This window comes from Aaosphaeria arxii, assembly GCF_010015735.1.
Source record: "Aaosphaeria arxii CBS 175.79 unplaced genomic scaffold BU24scaffold_3, whole genome shotgun sequence".
Taxonomy (NCBI): Eukaryota; Fungi; Ascomycota; class Dothideomycetes; order Pleosporales; genus Aaosphaeria; species Aaosphaeria arxii.
Genome location: NW_022983476.1, coordinates 4,547,789 through 4,562,250, shown reverse-complemented (window position 1 = coordinate 4,562,250; position 14,462 = coordinate 4,547,789). Strand labels below are relative to the sequence as shown.

Sequence of the window (14,462 nt, the reverse complement as noted above, 5' to 3'; positions counted from 1 at the left end):
AGGGTAAAGTAGGTTGAAGACAAAGCTATGGTAGAGCTTCTGAGCACGGCGCAACAGTGATGGGTGGGATGATAAGTGTGTGTGCGTGTGTCAAAGGATGAGGCAGCGACAAAGCAGGACAGCACACACGTTGAAGCCGGAAGGGACGAGTAGCTAATTAATGGAAGGGAATAAGAGAAGGTACTCGGCAGGTAAGAGGTAAGTAATATTATATCTGGATTGGAGGAGGGGGAAGGGCTTTTGAAATATGAGGTCTGTTCGTCCGGTCTCTGCCGGGATGGATGATACAATAGCTACCTACAGCCAACGGTGGTGGGCGGGAGCACCAAAAATCGGAGGAGCCGTTCAGGTCAGCCATGGGTCTTTGTCAAGGACTACTCGTGACAATTCTAGGATAATCATACATAATGTTTCTTAACTGACAAGGGAAATGGGGAATGGGGATAATTAGTTAGTAACCTTGGGCGCTGTCATCTTGGGGGTGGGACAGCACCGACAGCTACCTGCGTCTAGTGAACGATTAAATTGATTGGTTGATTAGTTGATCATTTGTTAAGTTACTCCACATCTGGTTAGTCTGCTTAGCCTTGCCGTGAATCGTTCGAGTGACGTCCATCACATCCATGACAACACAAGACTTTACTATTACACTGACTATGTACTGTATGGTATGTACCCAGGTACAGGTAGACTACACTACTAACTACATGCTGTGTGTATGTAATATCTATGGACTCTTGTACTCTCCGAATCATCCGAATGTCCTTTTTTTTCCTTTTGCCAATTCTCCACTCTCCAGAATGTCTCCACTCTTCCTTCATCCTTCTCCCAAACCGGTCTACAACCTCTCGTGTAAATTTTTCTTTTCTCTTCTTCAGTCTTTCCATCGTCGTCGAAAAGAGTGGAGACCAATGTCTGGCGGCTCTGCGCAATAGCTCCCACGCTCCCACCACCACCAGTCATAGCTTAGCTTACACCCTCTTACCTAGCCTCTTTTAATGCTTCATCATCATTATCTTTCCCATCATTAATAAACATCATCACCGTCACAGTCACCAAGTAATTTCCTTTTCCCATTTCGGTCATCCATAAAATTCCCATGTGTGCTAATTCGTGCTGGGCACGAGGGAGTAGTCATGGTTGTGTCCTATGTCTGTACCTTTATTCCATAATGGCGTATGTACACGTACAAGTACAACACAAACACAGCCAATTAGTATGGTCATTAGTCCGTCGTCAATACATGTAAGCCCAAAGTGGGATCCTGGTCACCGCTTTGCACGCATCCATCCATCTTCCCAACGTCGTCCATGCCCTGCCCTGCCCTGCCATGCCTTGTCCTGCCCAGCCACCAAATGGATTGTGAATCAAATGGCATGCCGTGCCATTCCCAGAGCTAGGCGCATGTTGAACGTCGCACGTCGCAGCGCATGTTGCACACTGGATGCCTCGCTTCCCTTTCCCCGCCTCTTCTCTCTCGCTTTGGTCAGATGTTCTACTGCCATGTATGGTGCGTGTTCCGCAATGTAGACAACCCATGGATCATGTCGGATATGCACGCAATTCTCTGTACTCACTAGCTACCAACTACTCGTAATGGAAACTATGTCTAGGTCATAGGTACTCTGTGCTTGTACGGAGTAGCTAATAAGATAATCAGGTAGGCCAACTGCTATACTCCGTACACCATCTCGGAGTTTAGGAAATCAAACGTCTCTGGCGTGATGCATGCCGGTATTAAACATCGCTGCCTACACATCTCACCCATAAACCCCGTCCGTACTCGTAGTATCTAGTAATACAGGTTGATTGATGCAGCCACTTGCAGCTGCAGTACTGTACAATACAGTCTCGGTGCATGCTGGCAGTGCCGTGCAAACCGTAGTCTTTCCGCTGACTCCCGCAGGCTGTTCTCGGTCTCACCTCACCCACGAGCACTTGCATCGATCGACGTCAAATCGCCAAATCACACATTGATCAAGCTTTCTACGCGCCTTGGCAATACACCAAAACATGCAACCTTTTCCGACTTCATTCTTGTCCCCCTACCCACGCCTACGAGGTACCCACGCCCGCCTCGCATCCCTCGCACAATAGCCACTCCCTGTCCAATCGACCGATCGTCGAACCTTCTCATCGTCCAATCGTCCTGCTTCGGCTTCGGCTGCTGTCTCTATCCGCGGTTTCCGAGCATTGCCCAGATCTCCGAACATCCTCAGTCCGCCCTTCTCCTCCTTCGGATCTCTGATATCACCACTATCCGCCGGCGACTAGAGAAACAGAATGCAAAGCCTTGCGCAGCCTGCCTGTCAACCACGCCATTGTGGTTCTTTCCCCATCTTTCGTGTGAAACATTTCAAGATTGGGATCAAACGTGAGATTCATAGCAAACGTTAACCGAGTTACATAGTATTATTGGTCTGGCTCGTTTCACCAGTCGCTTTGCACTTTTGGATAACAGATAAATCCCAAACGTCATGTTAGTTAGTTACATAGCAGCCTCTACCCATCACCACGCCATAAATGTGACTATTCATACCGTTCATCAACTACCTGCGACGCATTCTGAAGCAAACATCGGTCCCAGTGCATTAGTCCTCGTACACCAGCCTCGTACGAACCAATGCCGGGATATAGATGGTTCATGTGCCTCATCAGTTTTCGCTTCTTTGACTCATTCACCTGCAAGCCCTGGCATTTAGCGTTGTCGTCTTCCAACATAATTTACACCGCTTGCTTTTCGGATCCATTCGCCATGTTTTTTTCCCTAAAGCCTCTAGTCAAGCCCTTGTGCTGTTGTCTTATGGTCGTCCGGTAGGGCTGACCGCTTGAACTGGACTACGAGTACCCTGACATGCGCCTTGAGGCTTGCGCACACCGAGAGCCTGCGCGCTCAATGACGACGTGCCACGATTCGCTTCTTTGTCCCAATCGGTAGGGTATGCCTACGCAATTAACTATACAGATACGTATACAAAGGATCACCTCTTACCCTTGGGGGAAATAAAATGTCTTAGACTTTGATCGCTGTCGTCGCCGTCTTCTTCTTCTTCTTCTTCCTTTCAAGGCAACAGTAATCGACGCAATCAGACTTGTGACTTCCAAAAGTCTAAACCACCTTGGCAACATCCTAACTTTGGCGAGGCAGAGAAGCGCCAACTATCACAACGCCGACCTAGTCACATACGTGATATGCATGTTCCAAGGATGTTCTCGCGGATCGGCCTTGTTTATGTCCGAAGTGCGGGAGGGACCGAGCATACGAGTTATTGTGCTGTACCATATTGCAATCGATTTTTTTTTCTCTCTTTCCGAACCTTGGCCTGTTCTCCACTCTGTTTCCAATATGACAAATGGGTAAATTGCACATGGAACGCTCATCATCACCTGAGTCGCAGCAGAAGTCATGAGACCGTATGCCAATTCCTACATCTCGAATACACATCTGCTACCGGAAAAGTTTCCTTGATCCAGCTGTAGTTCGATATAATATCACTATCGTCTTGATAGCGGAACTTCACATTAGTAATTCAACCATGCATGGTAAAAGATCCCAGCCAATCCGATGCGATACTCGACATAGACCTCTCCATCTTACCCCTCACATGCAGTCTTGAATTGACGATATATGCAAAATGTGAATAACAAGCGGTCAATAGTGCAATTATTTTATCTTCACCCAAGATTGTCCAAGTCACGTTTGACTCATTCGTTGTCTAATGTTCCGTGATGATGACAGAAGCGCGCTATAGTATCTAACCTCACACTACTTGTACTTTATCGGCACGTAGATCATTGACTTCGGCTACTACACTCTTCATGTCGGACACGGGCCGTCTGGCTTAAGGAAAGAAAACAATTATGAAACAGTAACAAGTACGGATAATGTTAATCAGACTTTTTTTTATGAGGCTCAGTCAGCAATGCGGCTCGGATTCTTTTCTGCAAGTCTTGCGATTAGTTGTGAATCAATTCTGGGTCCGAAGTGGATATCGTTCTCTCTGTGCACCAGCACATGCTGCCCAACTTGCAACAATGATAATCGATTTCTATCCATTCGTTCAAAGCATTTCCAATGTAGCATGAACGAAAGCACGAGTAACGTACAGTCTGCCGGGCGAACAAGGCGAACAATGCAAAGAAGCTTAAGCATCTTAGTTATATCTCCGCACGTCTTACAACGTGATGACAACCTTGCCCCTAGCATGCCCTTTCTCCAATCGCTCAAACGCGGCCTCGAATTGGTCCAACGTGTAGACGCTGTCTACGACGGCTATGCACTCCTGCCGCTCAATCAGATCCGCGATGGCGGCCAACTGCTCCGGGTTCTCCTTCACGATGAACCACACGCTGTCCACCCCCTCAGCGACCCCTTGATCTGGCTTCTTGCGATCTGCTGGCTCGGCGACGCTGACCATCCTCCCGTTCCGTCTCACGCACTTCCATGCATCGACGAGGGTCTTGCGTCCCACGCAGTCCAGCACGATGTCGAACGCCCGCGACTCCCTGTCCTCCTCCACCCATTGAAGTAGATCAACAGTGGTGTAATCCAGCACGGTATGTGCCCCCAACCCCTCCACGAACTTGACGTTCGAAGGCCCACACGTGGCTACGATCTCGAGGCCAGCCAGACGAGCAAGCTGCACGGCCCATATACCGACACTTCCCGATGCGGCCGTGATTAGTATTCTCTTCCCTTTATTCTTTGTCGATGTCGAGGAAGCGGAAGCATTGCTATCCTTATTGAAGACAGGTTCGAGCGCGCAGTGATCGAATAGCGCCTGCCAGGCACTCAGCGCACTCAGTGGCACGGTAGCCGCCTCCTGCCAGCTCAGATTCTTGGGTTTGAGTGCGAGTTCCTTCTCCGTGGCCTCGGTGATTTCCCTTGCATTGCCCTTGTTGACAAAGGTAGTCATGGCGTAGATCTCGTCCCCGGGCTTGAACTTCCAATTGGCCGCCGTCGAGGCTCCATCGGGAAGGGTGGGCGTGGAGAGGACCACACCCGATAGGTCGTAGCCAGGTACGGGGGTCTTTTGGGAGAGGGTCTCCGGCCAGGTGAGTTCTTCTCGGGTCAGTGCCGTTGCTCGCGTACGGATCGTGTAGTGCTCTGATGGAGTCGGTTCCGGGTGGTCGTTATCGATCTTGAGAGTTCGAGGCTCTCCTGTATGAATGAGAGCGCGCATGTTGGATCGTGGCACGTGTTACAATTGGAGAAGTTGTAGGCCAAAGGTGGGGATTAGGATGCTGTGGATTTTCTTTGTGAGATATGATTCGAGTAGGTTCGTATGAACATATATGGTGTTTTGCCTACGGCCTCGCCACCGTTGAGAATGCTTGATCAAACGACCGTGGCGTGGAAGTCAATTGCCTTGACAGCTTACTTCATACACATATGAAAGGTTCGCGGGGCGGAATTGATTCCTTAAAAGTGATATCCAGTTTCTGAGTTGATATTAGAATTGCGGGGTTGCAGAAACTCTAATACCACAAAAAGCTATTCAAAACCCATTCCATTGCAACGCTGCCAGTCGTAGAAGGTAATACAGACCAATTATTGGTGACAAATGGCAATTCGGTGTCTCGGCCTTCTTTTTGACAATCAGCGAACGTTGACGTTGCCGTCCACTTTAATCTTCCTGGTACGGATCATTAACTACCAATCCGCATGGGGCAGGTCCAGCCTGCTAGCGATTGATCACTGTATGTAGGGCTCAACACGGTCCTCCAGTCGACAGTCAATTTCGTGATGATTATTGCCCTTTCACGATCTTGGAGATTATAAATCAATTCACAGATGATCAAACTCTGCATTGCTTCAGTGGAGCATGAATCGATAGCTGGAATCAGGAAGTCGTGCCTGATTGACGCTATATCTTGCAAAAATATCCACAAAATTGATGGAAGGAATGGAAAAGAATTAGTTCAATTGATCCGAAAACCAGATATCTCCCTTCCTCAATCGTGCATTGGAAATGTTCAGGCTAGAATAATGTCAACATTGTCTCAAATCGCTGTAATGCCATCGAGTAATTACCCCAGCTACCGTTCAGCCATGAACATTTCCCCGCTTGCGTCATCGAGCAGATCATCCAGCTCCATGAGCCCCCGCTATTTATGACAACGTCGTCGATTGTACTTCTCCGCAAGATATGTCGTGATGAATACGCTGGATTCGTGATCTCGAATTGGTAATCGGCATAAGTTGATCATTCTCCTCGCTACTCCCCTTCTACAGAAAATCCTCTGGCCTCAATCGTCTAACCCCTCGTTCTACTCACCCCAAATCCATATTCAATACCCACCCTAGCACCACAAAGGGTATATACATATCTGAAAGAGATAGAGAGAAAAGGCTATACCAAAATGCCGCCCACAACCTCCCACCCCGACGCAGACCTCCATCCTACAGCCAGCGGCCTCGCGCAAGCAACCGTCGAGGCGCACTCAGCCGCCGCCCCTCACGCCGGCGTCACCCTCTACAGCGGATGGTTCTGCCCGTTCGTGCAGCGCGTCTGGATCGCCCTCGAGGAGAAGCGCATCCCGTACCAGTACGTCGAGGTGAACCCGTACGACAAGCCGCCGTCGCTGCTGTCCCTCAACCCGCGGGGCCTCGTGCCCACGCTCGAGTACGACGGGAAGCCGCTGTACGAGAGCAACGTGCTGTTGCAGTTCCTCGAGGATGCGTTCCCGGACCACGGCCCGCGCCTGCTGCCGGAGGATCCGTACGACAGGGCTAGGAGCCGCATCTGGGCGGATTTCGTCACGAGCAGGGTCATCCCATCGTTTCATCGTTTCTTGCAGGACACGGAGGGTGGGGAGGCGCTGGAGGGGAAGAGGAGGGAGTTTTTGGGGTTTTTGAAGGAGTTTGCGGCGGAATTGCATCACGAGGGTCCGTTTTGGGGTGGGGAGGAGCTCGGGTTCGTGGATGTTGTGTTGGGGCCTTGGGGGATCCGGCTGTGGGTGTTTGATCATTTCAAGGGGGGCTTGGGCATCCCTGGGGAGGGCGAGGGCGGAGAGGACGAGGAGGTCTGGGGCAGATTTAGGAAGTGGTTGAGGGCTATCGAGGAGAGGAAGAGCGTGAAGGAGACGACAAGTGAGCAGGAGTTTTATTTGCCCATCTATCAGAGATATGCGGACGACAAGGCACAGTCCGAATTGGCAAAGGCGACGAGAGCAGGAAGAGGCGTGCCTTGATAAAAGGTCTCAAAGTGTATTGAAAACGGTCGATTGTGCAGCAGATCTTTCACCACTATACAACAATGAATCCGCAGAGAGATATATGATATTCGAATGCTCCTGGTTGGTTTAACGTCGGGAGATATCAAACTTTTTAACACAACCGACATCGAGGCTGATGTTAAGATCGCGGAAATAACATCAGACCAAGATTACTACCACATATACCCCAACACCAAACATCTCGCGCTGAATCTAAATATCCAATAGCCTGAAGCGAAAATAACAACATATAAGAGAGATTAGTATGTGCATAGTTTCAAGGATATGCCTCGACTTTTCCGTTCTTGTCCTCCGTCTTGCTGGAAACCTTGCTCGGTCCGCCGTGACGTCGGAATATATCCAAGCTGCGCCTTCCTTTGCCTTCCTCCTCTTCCCTCTCGCTCTCACTTTCACGCTCCTTCTTCTTCGCGATGTGACGCATTGCCTCCTCAGTCAATTCCTGTCTGTTCATACGCTCGAGGACGTCCTTCTTCCTGGTCTTCTTGTCGCCGAGCAAGATCAACAGACCTGCTGTCGCGTTACAGGTGATGGAAACACATAGAATGACAGTGGTGATCGCAAAGGGGCGGTGCTTGTAGTAGATACCCCACGTGCATGCTCCGAGCGAGATTTGGAGCAGTGAGTGACAATCCAAAAGAACGACGATGGCGACGAGGAGACGAAGGGGAAAGGCGTAATGGGTTTCGGTCTCGTGTGGCTTGTAGAACGAATGCGACTTGCAGAACTTGGCCTGGTGGTGCTCGAGTTTAGCTTGCTGCTTGGGGGTGAGAACGGTGAATTCCAGTTGCTTTTCCGGGTCCTCGGTGTCGGAATCGCGACGCCTAGTCATAGGAGCGTTGTTGGAAGGCAGATCGTTATGGTCGTGGAGTTCTGGCAACAAGTCCTTCTTTCTACGCGACCAAGTGTAGTGATGATAATGCGCGATGTAAATCATGTGATAAGTATCAACCGCGCGGAAGGGAGCTAGACCGTCTCCAACAATGGCGAAGAGAGCAACGAGTACACTGTCGATGATGTGAATGACATAGATCTGGTGGCCACCGACGTTGACCCAGCCGATTAAGAAGAGCACCCATGCAAGACCAAAGAGGGTGATGAGTGTAGCATATAACGTAACGGCGAAGCCCAGAGCTGTTGCGTAATGGTTAGCGTATTGCTGGACGATATCGGGAACGTGAAAACTTACGACGACGAACGTATTGGCCGAAACCTCTCATGGATCGCTTGAATTTAGACCTTCGGGAGTGCAGCATGTGTCGGACGTGATCGTTCAATTCCTGCTTTTCTTCCCTCGTCCAGCCTTCAAGAGATGTCCCATGAGGTAACACGGCATATCGCGAATCGCTCAGATGAGAGTCGATTGTGTTCAGGGTGGTCATGGTGGCACCAGTCTGCGATCTGACCAGCGACGGTGCTGCTTGTTGTGCCTGTTGTTCTTCGGCCTGAGCTGCACGGGCAGGTTCTAGTATGGTATTGATATCTTCGAGACTCTGCACTTCACTTGGCGCAGGGCGTAGAGTGTATGTCGGCCGTCGATTGACAAAGCGACCCAAATTGGGGACGAATAATGAGTTTTGGACGTTGGTGAGCGATGTCAACGTTTGCACTTCGGGATCTGTAGGCTGTTAGTTGCCAGAGTAAAATCCACTTGATTGCTCAAACTTGCCAATAGTGTCCAAAACGTCCACTATATCGGAACGATAGACATTTTGTGGGAGTGGCGTCGTAACATGGGTACCAGTAGGTTCTACGAATTGCCTGTCCTCGCTGCCGGTGCTGCCCATGCCAAATCTCTGTTGGATAGTTTGACTGGCCCTCCTGAAGAATCCTGGAGTCTGTCCGTCGCCTGGCGTGGGTGTCGGTGTGGGAGGCAGTGGATGGGCTTGGGCGTCATTCAGGGCCAGGGCACAGTCTTCGTCGAGGGGTGCCAGCTTCTCACCAGGAGTACGCAACTGATTGTTAGCGGCAGTAGCAGCTTCCTTGTCGGCCTCTAGCTGCTGTCTGAGTTCCGCGTGCGAGGGCATCCGCCGGATGGCGATACTGGACTGACGCATGCTGGTGTTGGGGCGCATAGAAGGACGAGTGGGAGGAGCTAACAGGTTTCGTTGTGGTGCGGAGGTACTTCTTTGTCTACCGGGAATGATGGTCGCATCTTGAGGCGGGCTGCGCGCAACAATTAGACTCATCGCTCGTAGTTTATCATGTCGTAGGATCAGCTCGACTTACCTTAGGTTCTGCCTTGAGTAACTGGAGTAACTTTCGGGATTTGGGGGCCTGGGAAGCGGCTTGGGGACAGGCTTTCCGGCATCGACGGAGGACTGCAGGGAGGTAGGAGGTTCTATTCTAGGCTGAGGCACGGGTTGGTCGTCTCCAGCAGCGAAGTCGCGAGCAGCAGTCTGAGGGCCGAGAATGCCTTCGTTGACAGCAGTGGTGCTGGCATTGTCTTGCGGTGGGAGTCCTTCATGGGGAGCGGACAAGGACGCGGTACCGGTCCCGCGCGACGCACGTTCAGCGACCGTATTGCGGGCAGTCCGGGCCTTGGACTTCAGTTTATCCATGGCTATGGTGGTGATGGTAGCTGTGGTGTTGTCGCCCTCAAGGAATCAAGGTGTTCGCGATGTATGCTACAGTACGCGATACTGCCGCCGCAGCAGCGGGAGGTTGGTGAATACAAAAGCGTGCAGGAGAGGGAGGTAGGAACCTGTCGAGGTGACTGTTGAATTAATTGAGGTCTGAGCCGTGAGCCTCGAGCCTCGAGCGCAACGGGACGAGAGGATGGCGAAATGAAGGAAGGAGCAAGTGAGGAGAGGGAGGCGGAACGAGACAAGCAGTAGTTACTCGTACTGGTAGAGTAGTAAAGTGGTGTAGCGTGGTGTATGGTGTATATGTCGACCAGAGGATGGAGTAAGAGACCGTCAGATGCCTGGCAGGAACGTACCAGAACCCGGGTCCAGGACCCAAGCACGCAAGCAAGCACCAAGGATTTTTAGGCAAAGGTAGGTAAGTTGGAAGTGGTGTTTCTTGACGACGAATACAGCTATGTAATGGGTGGAATTGATCCAAGAAAAGAGTTGGTTGGCAGTCCGTTGCCAGTGAGTCGTGCTTCTTGCTTTTCTCCCCCCAAAAGTCCTAAAAGTCCAAGCCCCCCAAGAAGCCAGAGGGAGATTGAGAGGAGGAGAAACAGAGGAGACACACAGGGAAGGAGATCGAGACCAACCGGAAGAGGAAAGGGCGGATTGAATGGCGCATCCAGTAGTTCTAGTTAGTTACAGTTAGATCGGCTGACAGATCCCGTACTACTTGCTGAGCTAAACCATGAATGGCCGCAATCCATCCAATCAATTCAGCCATCACCCATCAATTATCATAACCCTTCATACAATCCATACCTCGTACCCCTCAAGTCTCGACAGTCAAAGACTTTTGTCCCTATAATTCTGTTCCCTACATCTATGGCCTACACCTGTGACAAGACTTTTGTGCCGCAGAATCAACCACTGATCCATTGAACCCTCCCACCCTTTCAATCGTGGACCCTTAAACTATCCATTTGATGTGATTGACAGAATGCGGGCGCAAGCGGGCAAGTCTCCTTCCGTTGAGGGTGACAGTTGATTACGGCATTGGGACGAGACATCTGCCAAGACAACCACCAAGAACATGGAGAACCACTTGACAATTATTAAAGATTGCCATCATGATTTTTGCAACCTGCACAGTACAGTAATTACGAGTATGATGGTTCTCTACCTGTTTGCATCTAGTTAGGTGTCTGCGCGCGTACGGTGTTGCATGCTTAGGTATGTTCTTGGGTGTGCAGTGTTACGCATTGCTCCCTCCTGTATCCGGCACTCGGATCATTCCCTACCCATACCTCCATACCCCCATACACTGTGGGCGATGCATAGAATAACGTCATAATCCGCTGCAACTTCCCACTTTTCAACTTCCATCATCCTGACTGTCCCCCTGCGTCGATCCTCGCTAATGCCCCATCATCATCATACTCATCCTCATCAGCAATATCATCAGCTCTTCGCAAAAGCGTTCTTGTTGTTCATCTCATCTTACAATCAGCAACTCCCCTCCCTCTCTTTAGTTATTCCTAAGGCTAAGGTAGTTATTCTCCTTCTTCCGTCAATTAGACTTGCACTAGGTGTTAGCGGGTATCCTCTGACAAGTACGCTAAACGTCTCAAGTCAAGATCGACGAAACGCTAACTTGCATCGCATTCTGGGTGTCTGGGTAGTTGGACAGTCATGGCAGTGTAAATAATTAACACTCACTCGTTATGGCTGATGCACTTCTAAGTTACTTGTACTCGAAGCATACCCAGATCTGGATTATTATCCCAGAAGAGTACATTGTAAGCGTCCGTACCTACTGCGTACCAATACTTCAGGCACTTAGACAGGTACGGAGTACTTGGTTACTGTACTTTTCCTTTGTCCCGCACGCCATCTGTCAGCTCTAGCCCGGACCGAACTCCGTCTCACCTTTGCGCTCGCTTCGATTTAATCAATCTATGAGTATAATCAGTCAATTCACTTCATGTGAACGACCTTACCCAGACTTGCTTCTATGCTTCAATCCCCCGTATCTGACTTTCTTCATCACTATTGTAATAGTCACTGCCGTCGGACAGTATTGCCCCGTACCCACGATGCAGGGTCTGGTCGTAGTCCTTGATGGATTCTTTCCCAATCGAGTAATCCATAACTCAGTATCTGGCCAATGATACTCATCTACTCCGATTGTGTTTTGATAGTACCAAAATGACACTGGTTTGCATATCTGATGTTACGAACAACCTCATCTTCCAACCAAACTCTCATCGCTCACAACCTTGCTATTGCACATGGCGAGGCTGAATAGGGTTCCATTACCGAAAGGTGGCGCATATACCTGGTCACTGATAGACCGAGCGCCAAGCATTTCCACTCTTCAGCCCTCACATCACATCGTCTCCAAGGCATCAGGCTGAGATGCACGTGGCGCTCCATCGTGGAACGTAACTCATCAACACGAACACTATGTCGGGCCTCGAGATAGTAGCCAGCATTGCTGGGGTTGCTACTGCCGCTATCAAAATCTCTGTGACGATGAATGACATCGCCGACGAACTAGGCTCAGCTGGTCGTGACGTGCGGTATATCAGCAACGAGATGGCTTCTTTCTCACAGGTAGACTCTTTCTCGCCTTAATAAATGGTCGCAACTGTTTCAGGAAAATCGTAGAAGCAATCCGTCGACTCATACCTAACCCAAAGATTCTATCACCCAACCACAGTGCACCGCTGACACCTTGGCAGGTCCTTCGATTGGTGCATTCGAGCTTGGAAGACTCCACCAAACTCGTCGGATCCTCCATCATCCAAAGTGCCGTCGACACGCTTCCGCAACTGGTCGAGCAATGTGGCATGGTGCACGAAGAAGCAAATGGCCTCATGCTCTCGCTGAAGCCGCAGTCGGGGAAGGATTCATCCCTCCCATTTATCAAACGAGTTCGGTTCCTTTTCCAGAAGAGTAGAATGACCGTTTTACGGAGCTTATTAGACTCCTCTAAGAGCACTTTAAATTTACTTCTGGTGACATTGAACATTGAAATGGCAAAGATGAAGAATCCAAACAAGGCACTAATGTATGCTCTTGCTTCATGCTAATCGATATCGACTTACGGAAATATAGGGATCAGCTCCAATCAGAACGAAGGGCGTTCATCAAGGTAGTCGCGTCACAAACTAAAGCATTAGATGAAGCATTGAAGGAGGTGGAGAAAGCAAAGAAAGAGACAGCAAAATTGAAGGTAAAAGCCGACAAGGAGAAGCAGAAGCAGGATGAACTCGCTAGAAAAGCGAGCGTCAAGAACGGTCCCATCGCCGAAGATGCCTCTCATCTGAGTCCGCCTCCGATATATTCTCTTCCCGCACCTTCAGTGACACAATTCGTATATACGCCCCCAGAGATTACGATGGCTCCCCAAACGGCGGTCATGACTCTGGCCTTGAGCCTGGAGGCACCCAAACCAGCAGAAAGTCCTTCTGACCAAACCAAACAAACGCCAGCATCAACAGGAGATGCATCCTCGCCACCTCCAGATTACTTTGATTTCAATGCGCCTCCAAGCTTTGGGATGCCACCACCTCCGTACATCAACATGCAACCACCTTCCAACCCTCCTAATAAGCCAGAGCCCAACAAACGAGTGTTCTCCGATCCTGGACCCGGGGTGCAGAACCAATTTTCAAACGGGAACCTTCGTCCTGACAACCCCATCCGGGAACGCTCTCGATCACCATATGGATCCTCGCGGAAACCACAAGAAGATCCGCTCAACGTGCCACGCAAACGACCATCTCAAAATTTCCAACCTGAGCCGCCCCCCTTACCACGACGCCCAGTGCCGCCATCTCCTTCAACTCCACCACAAAATGGAACCTCACCCAACACCAAGCCTCAGACCTACAAAGCATACCGTCCTCCACCGCCACCACCCCCGCCAGAACCCCCTAAACCATACCAATCATCCACACCGAGGAATGATATCCCACCGCCGCCCTGCCCACTACACGGGAAGAAATACATATCTCTCCAAGCCTACTCACCCCACGACCCAGGCCACCTGTCTCTCCCCATCTTCTCGACTCTAGTCGACGTCGTTTCCAACACCCCGTCCTCCTCCTCCTTCTCCAGTGACCTCCCCTACCCTACCGCATTCGACTCTTCATCATCAGTTACGAAACATTATTGGCAGGCGTCGTTGGGGAATAGGAGGGGACCTAGGGGATTGCTGCCCTGTGATATCGTGTGCGAGATTGATGATCAGAGGGTGGGGAGTACGCTGAGGGAGAATTGGTTTGCGGGGCAGACGCAGCTGGTGGCGGATGGGGAGGGTAGGGTTTGGGTTGGTCCGGTTGGGGTGTAGGGGTTCTATTCGCCTTTTGTCTAATGGAGACGGTGATTCGTGTAGTGGTATGGAGTGAGGGCGGATGAGATTGAGGGAATTTCTTTCCTCACTGTAGGTGTCTAGTGGTAATGATGTTGGTTGATATTTTGGATAAATTTCTTGCACCTTCATGCGTTGAAGCTTCATGATAGGGTCGTATAATCTACAGCAACATATTTTTCAGTACGAGTGAGTGGGAGTTTTGACTTGACGAAGAATCATCACTTCCTAAAACTATGGTCTTCAAGAGAGATAATATATACCAATTTATATGGAAA

The 14,462-nt window shown here is 50.2% G+C and overlaps 5 protein-coding genes across 5 annotated transcripts; 3 read left to right on the top strand and 2 right to left on the bottom strand.

Moving 5' to 3' along the window:
- Positions 1 to 3,966: 3,966 nt before the first annotated feature.
- Positions 3,967 to 5,416, bottom strand: BU24DRAFT_421467 (zinc-binding oxidoreductase). The gene has a single exon (XM_033527736.1). It carries the CDS (start codon positions 5,181 to 5,183, stop codon positions 4,176 to 4,178), a length of 1,008 nt encoding a protein of 335 aa, XP_033386822.1. The 5' UTR covers positions 5,184 to 5,416; the 3' UTR covers positions 3,967 to 4,175.
- Positions 5,417 to 5,747: 331 nt separating this feature from the next.
- On the top strand, positions 5,748 to 6,240 carry BU24DRAFT_171776 (uncharacterized protein). Its single transcript, XM_033521523.1, has one exon. It carries the CDS (start codon positions 5,795 to 5,797, stop codon positions 6,116 to 6,118), a length of 324 nt encoding a protein of 107 aa, XP_033386821.1. The 5' UTR covers positions 5,748 to 5,794; the 3' UTR covers positions 6,119 to 6,240.
- Positions 6,241 to 7,344, top strand: BU24DRAFT_171775 (glutathione S-transferase). Its single transcript, XM_033521522.1, has one exon. The coding sequence runs from the start codon at positions 6,364 to 6,366 to the stop codon at positions 7,192 to 7,194; it is 831 nt and encodes a 276-aa protein (XP_033386820.1). The 5' UTR covers positions 6,241 to 6,363; the 3' UTR covers positions 7,195 to 7,344.
- BU24DRAFT_171779 (uncharacterized protein) lies at positions 7,345 to 9,975 on the bottom strand. Its single transcript, XM_033521524.1, has 4 exons — positions 9,466 to 9,975; positions 8,906 to 9,402; positions 8,426 to 8,854; positions 7,345 to 8,370 (listed from the first exon to the last, which is right to left on the bottom strand). The coding sequence occupies exons 1-4, from the start codon at positions 9,795 to 9,797 to the stop codon at positions 7,496 to 7,498; spliced, it is 2,133 nt and encodes a 710-aa protein (XP_033386819.1). The 5' UTR covers positions 9,798 to 9,975; the 3' UTR covers positions 7,345 to 7,495.
- Positions 9,976 to 12,298: 2,323 nt separating this feature from the next.
- BU24DRAFT_421463 (uncharacterized protein) lies at positions 12,299 to 14,462 on the top strand. The gene is made up of 3 exons (XM_033527735.1): positions 12,299 to 12,422; positions 12,551 to 12,879; positions 12,927 to 14,462. Exons 1-3 carry the CDS (start codon positions 12,342 to 12,344, stop codon positions 14,161 to 14,163), a joined length of 1,647 nt encoding a protein of 548 aa, XP_033386818.1. The 5' UTR covers positions 12,299 to 12,341; the 3' UTR covers positions 14,164 to 14,462.